This window comes from Galeopterus variegatus, unplaced genomic scaffold (genome assembly GCF_000696425.1).
Source record: "Galeopterus variegatus unplaced genomic scaffold, G_variegatus-3.0.2 Scaffold1202, whole genome shotgun sequence".
Classification (NCBI taxonomy): domain Eukaryota; kingdom Metazoa; phylum Chordata; class Mammalia; order Dermoptera; family Cynocephalidae; genus Galeopterus; species Galeopterus variegatus.
The window spans coordinates 201,430-212,647 of record NW_007727313.1 but is presented as its reverse complement, the minus strand read 5'-3'; the positions used below and the strand labels follow the sequence as shown (position 1 = coordinate 212,647).

Sequence of the window (11,218 nt, the reverse complement as noted above, 5' to 3'; positions counted from 1 at the left end):
AGGATCTGCACTTAACTGGCAATACAAGATATCAAGAACCTGAGTTTGGAACAGGAAAGACAGCCTCAAATCCTTGAATCAAAAGTCCAATGTGAAGAAATGTTTAAGAAACAATGATCTCTAAAGCAGAGATCAGCAAACTTTTTCTGTAAAAGGCCAAATAGTAAATATTTTAGGCTATATGGTCTCTGTTACATATTCTACTTTGAGTTTTCTTAAACAACCCTTAAAAAATGTAAAACCCTTGGGCCGGCCCAGTGGCGCACTGCTACAGTGCACCGATTGGGAAGCGTGGCGGCGCTCCCGCCGAGGGTTCGGATCCCACATACAGACCGGCCGCTCACTGGCTGAGCGAGGTGCGGGGGCAACAGCGAGGGTTGCGATCCCGTTGCCAGTCCTGGTCCGGTACGGGCACGACACTGAGGGTTGCGATCCGTTGCCGGTCACGAAAAAAGACAAAAAGGAAAAAAAAAAAAAAAACAATCAAAATCAAATGATGCAAATTCAATTTCAGTACCTTTATATGTACTGTTCTCTCTGGAACTGTCTCTACATGGGTGGGATCATTTCCATCATTCATTTCTCTGGCCAAATACCACCTACTCAGAATGGCCTTCCCTGACCACCCTTCACTCAACCCTAGTCATTTCCTGCCCCATTATTCTGCCTGACTTTACCCATAGCACTTTTCTTAGTATGCAATTATGTTAGTTGTTCATTATCTGCTCTCACTCTTTAGAATGTAAGCTTCTTGAGAGCAGAGACCCTTCCTAGCTTGTTCACTTCTGCATCTCCAGCACCTAGATCAATGCCTAGTACATAGTGTGAGCTGAAACACTTATTGAATGAATAAACTTCTATGTAAAATCAACCAGGTCTTGTACAATCACCATCTAATTTAATATTCACATCACATTTGTGAGCCAGGAAATTTTACAATTAAAGAAAACAAAGCAGGCACTTCAAGGCTGGAGCCAGTGAGCACACGAAGCAAGAACTGGCAAAAGCTGTAGACGTACCCTTTGTGTGAAGTTGCTTGGATGGGGCAGGGGAGAAGAGGGCCTTGGTGGCCCTCAGGTCAGCAAGACCACTAACAGGGTTCCTGTGGATCCACATAGGAGCAAGGGGACACAACTGAAAAAAGGAGCCACTTAGAGGCTGGTGCATCATCTCAAGGGACCAGCACACAGCCTGCCCCATGAGAAGTGTTTAGAGTGTGGGCGATGGGGGAGACAGGCCCACCGGGAGAACACTGGGACACAGCAAGGACAGTTGATCTGCCCATCACTCAGCACAGGCCCACTCTGTATAAACTGGTCAGGAATACAGATCGGCAGGGGGTGCAGTTTGCTGAAAAGACTCAGGTCCAGACCAGAGTTTCCACACAACCCAGGTGTACCAGACATCACCAGACCCAGAAGTACATACGAAGTCAACCATTAAAACCTGGGCTGCACAAAAAGCCTTCCCCAGGGAATAAGCAGCAAAGCAACAAATCACAGGGTTCAAGTGCTGGTTCTCACAGGAAGTTCCCCCATTTTAGAAGTGACCGAAGGACAACAAATTAGTTCTAGTGCGGAGTTTAAGTGGTAGGAAATGTGAATAATCCAACACAGAACTGAAAGAAAAAACAAAATACCCACAGACCAGAGACAAAGTTTGATATTAACTAGTAAAGGTCTCAGATCACCAAAGAACACCTATCAAACCTAGAAGGACTGGAAGCCACCTGGGCTACCAAGCCAGGGAATGGTGAGGGCCAGGGACCTCAGCCATGCCCCCTGACACCCACAACCAGCCCAGCAATAACCACTGTGGCACTGCAGGAAGCAACCCGGGCTCCTGAGCCAGGGCAGTGGGGACCGAGGGCTTTGGCTATAACCCCCTGACATCTGCATCCGGCCCAGCAATGACCTAGCCACGACTGGAAGCCCCCTAGTCTCCCTTGCAGGAATGAGGAGGGTGCCATGGGCCTCAACCTTGCCCCCGCTCCTTCCTCCTTCTCCCACCCTATTTCCTCCCCACTTCACCTCCTCCCCAACCCCCAATTGCTCCGCAGCATCTTAGAATGTAAAAGAATAATATTAATAAATAAACTTATAATTAAAGAAAGAAAACAAAGCAGAGGGTACATGGGAAATCTCTGTACCTTCCCCTCAATTTTGCTGTGAACTTAAAAATGCTCTAAACAATAAAGTCTATTTTTAAAAAAAGAAATGAAGCCTAAGAAAGGGTAAATGACATGTTCAATTGCACATAGCTAACAAGCTGCAGAGCTTATAAAGACCCTAGATCTTCTCGACCTCCAACTCTTTTCATGCTGCTGCTGAGTTGTTTCACTTGGGAAAAGTTCATCTTACTAAAGGAAAAATCGCCTTTGATTTATAACAAAAAAGTAAATGCCAAACGGAAGTACCAATACTACTCACTTGGGCTGAATTCCGCCTGGGCCTGCAACCGCAGGTGCAGTCCATCTCCAGGGACGTACTGCAGCCCACGGCAAGAAGAAGGTACAAGCCTGACCTCTGCTGGAAGCCAGATCTCTGTGCAGCCTTCAGGAGTTTTCATCTGGAGTGAGGACGAGGTTATGGAAATATACATGGGCATATCTCCTTCTTTTGGCTCTCTGATAATAAAAAATAAAAATCAAACAAATTATTTCTCATAATGAAAACCACATGATGAAAGAAATGAAAATGACCGAGGATCTCTCTGTTCCCCTGCAAAGGGGCTCTAAAGTCACTGCCCCAGAAAAACATAAGCAAGCAGATTATAAAGGAAACCAATCTACATCAGAGTTAGATCGAGTCAGACAGTACCCCTTAACTGTCCTTTGAAAGTCCTGGAACATATTTTTTATTCTTGCTTCTGACACCAGCACTACAATCATTTTTTATCTTACAGTAAATCAGAGCAAAGTACTGTTATTTGATGTACCGGATTTGATAAGGAGACCAGGATTAAGTGAAACAAAAGATACAAGAGGAAAACTTTCTTGTCAATTTTAATAAAAATCAGTTGGTTAGAGTGCAGGCTTATAACCCCGAGGTTATGGGTTTGTATCCCCCTGCCAAAAGAATTAATGAAGTGAAATACACCAGGCACAGAGGGAAAAATATCGCATGTCCTCACTCATAAGTGGGAGCTGAAAGAAGGAAGGAAAGAAAGATCACAGTGGTGCATTGGACTTGCAGAGGGAGAGAGCATACATAGCGTTGCAAGGGGGATCGGGGGTCGGGGATTAATTGGGTGGGGGACATGGGGAATAATTGCGATTTGTGGTAATGAGCATGCTGATAGTATTGATCTGACCATCACATCTTGGGCACAGGAGGTGATGGTCAGCCTCATACTCCATGAATATGCATAATCAAAAAAAAAAGAATTAATGAAGAATATAAAATGCATAATGATGCATGAATACCAGGTGTGAAAGGACTTACTAATCCAATTCACAATAAATGCAAATTACTCAGTGTAGGCAATATACAGTAAAACACAGTCCCTGTCCACCAGGTGTCAAAAGTATAGAAGGGGATGAAGGCATATACAGAAACGACCATCCTATAAAGCTGAAATGTGCTTAGCATTGTAACAGAGGTACAAAGTACCACAGCCCCCTCTTAAGTGTAGAAAGCAGGACATCCATCTGGTGTCACCTAAGTGCAGACAGCGGGCCATCTGCCTTAGTGTCATCTAAGTACAGGGAGCAGACCACGTGTTCAGATAGGACTCTTAATTTGCCTTAGAAAATCTTCAGACTAATTTCTTTTTTTTTTTTTCCCTTTTTGTCTTTTTTCGTGTCCGGCAACGGATCGCAACCCTCAGTGTCGCGCCCGTACCGGACCGGGACCGGCCCCCCCCCCGCAACCCTCTGTGTTGCTCCCGCACCTCGCTCAGCCAGTGAGCAGACCCGGTCTGTACATGGGATCCGAACCCTCGGCGGGAGCACCACCACACTCCCAAGTGGCACACTGTAGCAGTGCGCCACCGGGCCGGCCCCATCAGACTAATTTCTAACTAGTTCCTTTTCAAAGCAAAAGGATCTGCACTTAACTGGCAATACAAGATATCAAGAACCTGAGTTTGGGGCAGGAAAGACAGCCTCAAATCCTTGAATCAAAAGTCCAATGTGAAGAAATGTTTAAGAAACAATGATCTCTAAAGCAGAGATCAGCAAACTTTTTCTGTAAAAGGCCAAATAGTAAATATTTTAGGCTATATGGTCTCTGTTACATATTCTACTTTGAGTTTTCTTAAACAACCCTTAAAAAATGTAAAATCCTTGGGCCGGCCCAGTGGCGCACTGCTACAGTGCACCGATTGGGAAGCGTGGCGGCGCTCCCGCCGAGGGTTCGGATCCCACATACAGACCGGCCGCTCACTGGCTGAGCGAGGTGCGGGGGCAACAACGAGGGTTGCGATCCCGTTGCCAGTCCTGGTCCGGTACGGGTGCGACACTGAGGGTTGCGATCTGTTGCCGGTCACAAAAAAAAGAGACCAAAAAAAAAAAAAAAAGGAAAAAAAAAAATGTAAAATCCATTTTTAGGTCACATGCTGTACCAAAACAGCCTATGGGTTAGATTTGGCCCATGGGCCTCAGTTTGCTAACCTCTGCTCTAAATACATACAATGTCCATTTTGCTACCTCAATGATTTCAAAACTGGACTGTGTAGCTGGCATTTGTAAGTGCCTCAAGGGGTGCCACTGGGTTCCTAAGTCCCTCCCACCACCCCATCTCTGTCTTCTTCTCCTTCCCAAAAATACAGTCAATTACATAAAGCCAAGCAAAATAGGCATCTAGGCAAGGATTGGGGAACCACAATGGACTGGCATGAATGTGAGAAACCAAGCAGGGTGAGGAGGGCAACCACCAGAAGGACCACCCCACAGTGATGTCATCCCAAGACAGGTGAGGAGGAAATCTGAGCAGGAAGGAGGGGCAGGGGCAGCTCAGCATGGGGTTTCAGAGCCTGCCTTAGCTCTGGCTGCTGATAATAAAATACTACAGACTGAGTGGCTTAAACAAGAGACACAGCATAGAGTTAGGTCTGATGTATCTTCCTCCTCTCATAAGGATACTAATCTCACGCGGGTACCACACTCATGACCTCATCTGAACCTAATTACCTCCCACAGGCCCCACCTCCTAATACCATCACATTGAAGGTTAGGGCTTCAACAAATGAATTTTGGGAGAATACATTCAGTCTATAACAGGGTGCAAGTAGGTGACAAGAGTGTCAACAATGGGGAGGTGGGGCAGGAGGAGTGGCAAACCATGCCAGGAGATCAGTTACATAGAAGAGGACTGACTAAGTTAATAATTGTCATGAAGATGACAAGGGCGAGGATTCTAACTGTGCGAGACTGGAATTACAAAGAGAGAAAGGGAGAAAACTAGAATGAACCCTATGGTAGTGACTAGAATTGAAAATACCTATGTGAAGTCTCAGTTTGCAATGTATACAAATAGATACAGTAACGTACAAGGGTACTTCAAAAAGTTCACGTAAAAATAGAACTAAAAGATAATACAAATCTTTCCATGAATTTTTTGAAGACCCCTCACAGACACATGTAAATGTATGTAGGTATGTATGCACATCTCTACATGAACATCATATATATGTCACACACACACACCCTAGTTCTGGGAGAAGCGATATCTCATAGTCGCTTCTATGAGCATACTTGGTTTGTAAATATTAGTGAGCATACTTGGTTTGTAAAAGCATTTTTCCACTTCAAAACAAAACAAAACAAAAACACTTGGTTTGTAAAAGCATTTTTCCACTTCAAAACAAAACAAAACAAAACAAAAACAGGGTTGCTTGGTTAAATGACTACAACAGGAAAAGAATGAAATCAGCCTAGAACATCAATCTACCTGAGGCACTGTGTAATAAAATTTTCAGGATTTTAACATGTAATTTACTTTCTGAATCATTGGTCATAAAAGAACAGGCAAAGGGACCACAAACTATTAAAATTGCTGCCAAACAAACAAGAGAACATTTTTCTGAAAAGTTTCTTGTTTGTGTAGTGAATAACAAGTGAAACGTTTGGAGACTTCTCATTGGAACTCGGAATATGAATAAAAGAATTAGCTCCAATAAGAAGCCTGCAACCTTTTCTTGAGGTTCACTGAACACAGGTTTATTGAATGACTGTGCATAGAACAGTTTAGGCAGAGAAACAACCCGAGGTTATTTACAAAGCAGGAAGGGCACACACTGGACCTGATCTTAAAACCAGGATCCCGAAGAGGTAGACAAAACATTTTTTGCAGTTTTATTGGAAACGCCAGGTACTGCCAACGGCGTTTTACATCACTGTTCTTCAAACTTGAACGTGCATTTGAGTCCTGGGAATCTTGTTAAGGGAGAGATTTCACTCTGAGTAATCAAAAGGCTCTAAGCAACTGGAATGAAGAAACGCAAAATCCTTCATTCTGAGGGAGGCGGAGACTTCCCTGTCTCCGGGCAGCGGAAAGTGCTTAAGGAGCCCACCCTCGCACCCCTGGTCTTACCCTAGGATCAGCAGCGCGCTCTGCAGCTGCCTCCGCACCTCCAGGAACACACGCGATTTCGCCGCGGTCGCCGCCATGGTCGGAGCTCCGTCCTGGGTGGGACCGAGCCCGAGGTGCTCGTGGACTGGGGCCACCGGCGCCAGCCGCGGCTGCACGTGTGGCCAGAGTAGAAGCAGCCGAGGCTGACGCCGACCGGCGAGACAGAATCGCCCAGCGGACACCTCCTGCCAGCCCACAGCGCCGCCTGCCGGACGGAGAGCACGCCACCGCGAGGGCCCTGGACTCACCCCCACCCCCGGGCGCGGGGAGCGCATTTTCAAAACCCCGCCCAGAGCGCTGGGAAAGGTGGGCGGGGGAAGCCGGCTGTCCTCCCACGCTGCTTCATATGAGCGTGACCTGGCGCGTTAGCCTCCCCGAAAATGAAATTAAAAGTCAGACTGAGGCACACTCCGTTAGTTAGCTTGCATGGGGGATAAGGCTCGAAGAAAGGGAGATGATGAGGAAGGTGATACAGGCGGGCACTGTCCACAGGGGGTCCAGGAGCAGAATTCCCCGCCCAAACCCAACTTATCTTGGTCTCTTTTTAATGAACTATGGTCGTTTGTTAGCCTCTGTGAGGCAACAAAAATGTCAAGGATTGACTTGGCATTGCTTCTTAGTTTAGACACCATAGCGCCAAGATTGAAATAGTTGCAAAAATGTAAGGAAGTTGTCTGTCACCTATGCAGAAGAGTGCGGTTGAAATCTAGTACCTTAGATTTCATATGTACATTTCCACTATTCACCTTTGCAGAAGTAAATACACTCAGAGAAGTTTTAATCTCAGTACCACTAGAAGACAATTTTGGAAAGCTTGACACGGTAAAGACAAGGATCTGGAATAGTGTAAATACTTATAAATACAATAGGACTTCTTTAAAAACGAGGCTGTTATTTTTTAAAATAAAAACAATGATGGTTTGTGTACAGGAAATCCTGTTTATTGATGCTCTACCTTACCATTTCAAAGTCGTAAGTGAAGCATTTCTAGATAAATAAATAAGTCCCTAAATAAATCCTAAATAAACAAATCCTTTAGTATCCCTAAAAATACTAAAGACAATTTTTCTAAAATTATTATTGGGGGTTCTTAAAGTTTATCCTGTTGCTGCACAAATTCCTGTATCCATCACAATAATTAGAAATCATGGATGGAGATAACTCAGTTTAAAAAATACTTTACTACTATCCGGCCTCAAAGAACTCATCTGTTTAAAGCGCGATGATTTCAACTCCTCATATCTTCCACCTTTAATCCTCAAGGCCGTTAAATGCTTAGACATTGACATTATGTTGAAAAAATAACATTCTTAGCACGGCATACTCTTCATAATTGGTGTTTTGTTAGTTCAAAAGATTGTTTTAAATATTTTATGCACAGTCATACATTCGTAAAAACTTTCAATCATTTTTTGGGCCTACGGTCTGGCAAATCAGTACCATCCTCTTTGGACTAATTGATAGAGCTAATTAAGAGAGCTCAAGGTTCGAAATAGCACCGAATCTGATACCAACTATTCGTCTTCTAACTTCACAAGTCTCCTAACTTCACTGGGCCTCAGGTTACTCGAATGAAATACTGAGGAATTATTTAAGTATTCTTTAAAACTGTTTTAAATTCTTATTATACCTTCAAACTCTCCATCAAGGTGGGACTGGTGCTGGGGAGCTGAAAACACCTGCTAAACTACCCTTTCCAGTCCACTCCCCCGGTTAGTGACCGTGGCCGCTTCCCCGAAGAGTCCGCTTGAGGGCGCTGTGGAGACAGCTAGCGCCAGGAGGGAAGGAGCGGACCGGGGGCGGGGATCGAGGGCCGTCAACGTCGACGCCGGCGCGGGCGCGGTGCACGCTGGGAGCTGTCACTAGGCCCTTCGGCGGCCGGGCTCCGTGTAGCTGCCGCGGTTGCCAGGAGAGCGAAACAGGGTTGCTTGGTTAAATGACTACAACAGGAAAAAATGAGGAATTATTTAAGTATTCTTTAAAACTGTTTTAAATTCTTATTATACCTTCAAACTCTCCATCAAGGTGGGACTGGTGCTGGGGAGCTGAAAACACCTGCTAAACTACCCTTTCCAGTCCACTCCCCCGGTTAGTGACCGTGGCCGCTTCTCCGAAGAGTCCGCTTGAGGGCGCTGTGGAGACAGCTAGCGCCAGGAGGGAAGGAGCGGACCGGGGGCGGGGATCGAGGGCCGTCAACGTCGACGCCGGCGCGGGCGCGGTGCACGCTGGGAGCTGTCACTAGGCCCTTCGGCGGCCGGGCTCCGTGTAGCTGCCGCGGTTGCCAGGAGAGCGGCGCCGGCGGGGAGCGGCCGAGCCCACGGCAGGTAACAGCGTCCCCGCCCCCAGTGCGGTCGTAAGGCTGGTCGCCGGCCTGGATCAACCTCCTCGGCCCGGCTCGTTCCGGAGCCGCGGGGATGCCCCGCGGGTCTGACTGCTGTGGCGTCGGGGGTGTTGCCACCCCGACCCCGCCTGAAGCAGCGAAGCCGCCGGCCATGCTCTGACTTCCCGGGACACTGGAGCTGCGCAGGGACCGGAGGGCCGGGCCGGACGGAGGCGTGAAGGCCGCACCAGACAGAGGTGGCCTAAGGCGGGGCCGGGGCGTCCGGTGGCCGGTCCCGAACCTCCTGCGCTGGGGGCGAGCAGTGTGCTAGGCTAGGGTAGAGGTCGCACCTGTACGGTAAAGGCGCGCGGAATAATCTCTTTTGGAGGACTCAGGGCATGGTGCCATCTCATTCCTCTGGTGGGTTCTTTTAGGACTGAGGAGACACGAATGCTGGTTGTGGTAAATGTTCCCAAGTGCGGGCTTAGAAAGGTGAGCCAAAGTTTAAGAGGAAGTCAGACTAGTCATAAGGAAGTTGTTAACAATTATCACCTTTGATTCCCAAGCCTTTTAAAGTTACAACACAACAGCAGTCGCTTGTTCTGTCTCTGTTCTTATCCGAGGGGGTGGGGAGTGGCACACAACTATACTTTTAAAAAGCTAAGTTAATTGTGTTTTGATACTCTTAAGCTATCTTAAAGTTCTGTGTTGTTTTAGAAATATAATGATTGGAAAAGTCTGATTTAGTTAAAGCAATCAAAAACATTTTTTTTTTATGATTACAGAAATATAGGAAACTGCCTGACAGCCCTGAACAAAAATACAGAAATCTTTCAATTTTGATGTTATTGGCTATTGCCTAATCGGACATAAGTTCATGCATTTTAATTTTATTTGTAGGTATGAAAATGGACTATTATAAACAACACCAATCAGCATTGTGCTAAGTAACTCACCACCTATAGACAACATAGTGATTTAGTTGAGCTGACATAAGTTATGAATAAATTATAATCACGCATAGTTCAAATACTTTATTTTAGTGAATACTTTCAGCCACCACTCTAAACTAAATCATTCCTCAGAATTGCTAAGCAATACCAACTCTCCAGGTGGGCTTCATTATTAGAGACCCAGCTCTTGAACGAATAATTAAAAACACCTAAGTTAATACACAAACCAGAAAATGTGATACCATAACCAATATGTTAAATGTAAATTAAATGTTGTCAATTAAATGTTTGACTGTATATAGTCAAAGGAGTCTTATTTTGTAGTTAAAGTAGTGGAAAGAGCTCTGGTCTGAGAATGAGATTAGGTTCAAGTTCATTCTGCTGCTAACCAGGTGTGATCTCTCTCAGCCTTGGTTTTGTAGTTTAAGGGAATTTGAAAAGACCGCGGTTTTCCAAACTGATTTGCCCAGAACACTATCCCAAGGCCATTAATAGGCTTACTGACCAAAAACAATGTTCCATGGCAAATAATTTTGGAGCACACTGAGTTAAATCAGAATTAATTTTTGTTATACTCATAAAGGTAGGACTCTTCAAAACTTTTAGTGCTATGCTTATATGCACATAAATCTCCAGGGAAGGTTATCATAGCATTTCCTAAACTTACCTGTCCAGATCCTGTTTTCTCATGGTCAACCCGTTAACATCTCTTAGAATATAATTACATAGAATACCAATTTGAAAATTGTACTTGAAGCAGAGTCCCCTTTCAGCTGTAAAATTCCATGCATTAGACTTTTTTGGCTGTCAGTTTAAGTTTTCTGGAGCATGAAGATCTAGTGGCAACTCACTGGTATAACAAAAGAATTATGTTTTACTTAGTAAATGCACATAGGTCTCTGTGAGTCTTAGTGCTTTATTTTATGGCAGAATAGTATCTCCTTTTTTCTGGTCTTGATACTTTTCTTTAAACAAAATTCATTGAATTAGATTTTATTGTTGATATTTTATTCAGATTAATAAAATAAATTAGATTTTATTCAGAATGGCATTCTAAAGTTCCAACAAGACTTAGTAATGACATTTTTCTTTTACTATGATGATTTCTCCATCTAGTCATGAATTTCTAAAACTATGATATGTGATAGAAGCCACCTGAAATATACTTAATATTTAATAAGCACATAATTTTAAGAGCTTAGATCATGGAAAGAGCTAGAGGTAAAACATTCTGAGGCAGTTATTTCTAAATTTCTTACAAACAATTTAAGTATTGAATACAATCTTAAATTATTTTACTAAATTCTGTTAGATGTCACTAGCACACAACTAGTCTGTCTATTCCGTTACTTTGTTAGGGGTGAGTGCTATTA

General features: G+C 44.6%; 1 protein-coding gene across 1 annotated transcript in view; it reads right to left on the bottom strand.

The window, feature by feature from the left end:
* UBE3D (ubiquitin protein ligase E3D) overlaps positions 1-6,610 on the bottom strand; it is a 105,198-nt gene extending 98,588 nt beyond the window's left edge. Inside the window, exons 1-2 of the mRNA XM_008575519.1 lie at positions 6,534-6,610; positions 2,430-2,626 (exon numbers count right to left, since the gene is read on the bottom strand). Coding sequence (XP_008573741.1) covers positions 2,430-2,626; positions 6,534-6,610 — 274 coding nt within the window. The remainder of the gene's footprint in view (positions 1-2,429; positions 2,627-6,533) is intronic.
* Positions 6,611-11,218: the final 4,608 nt, after the last annotated feature.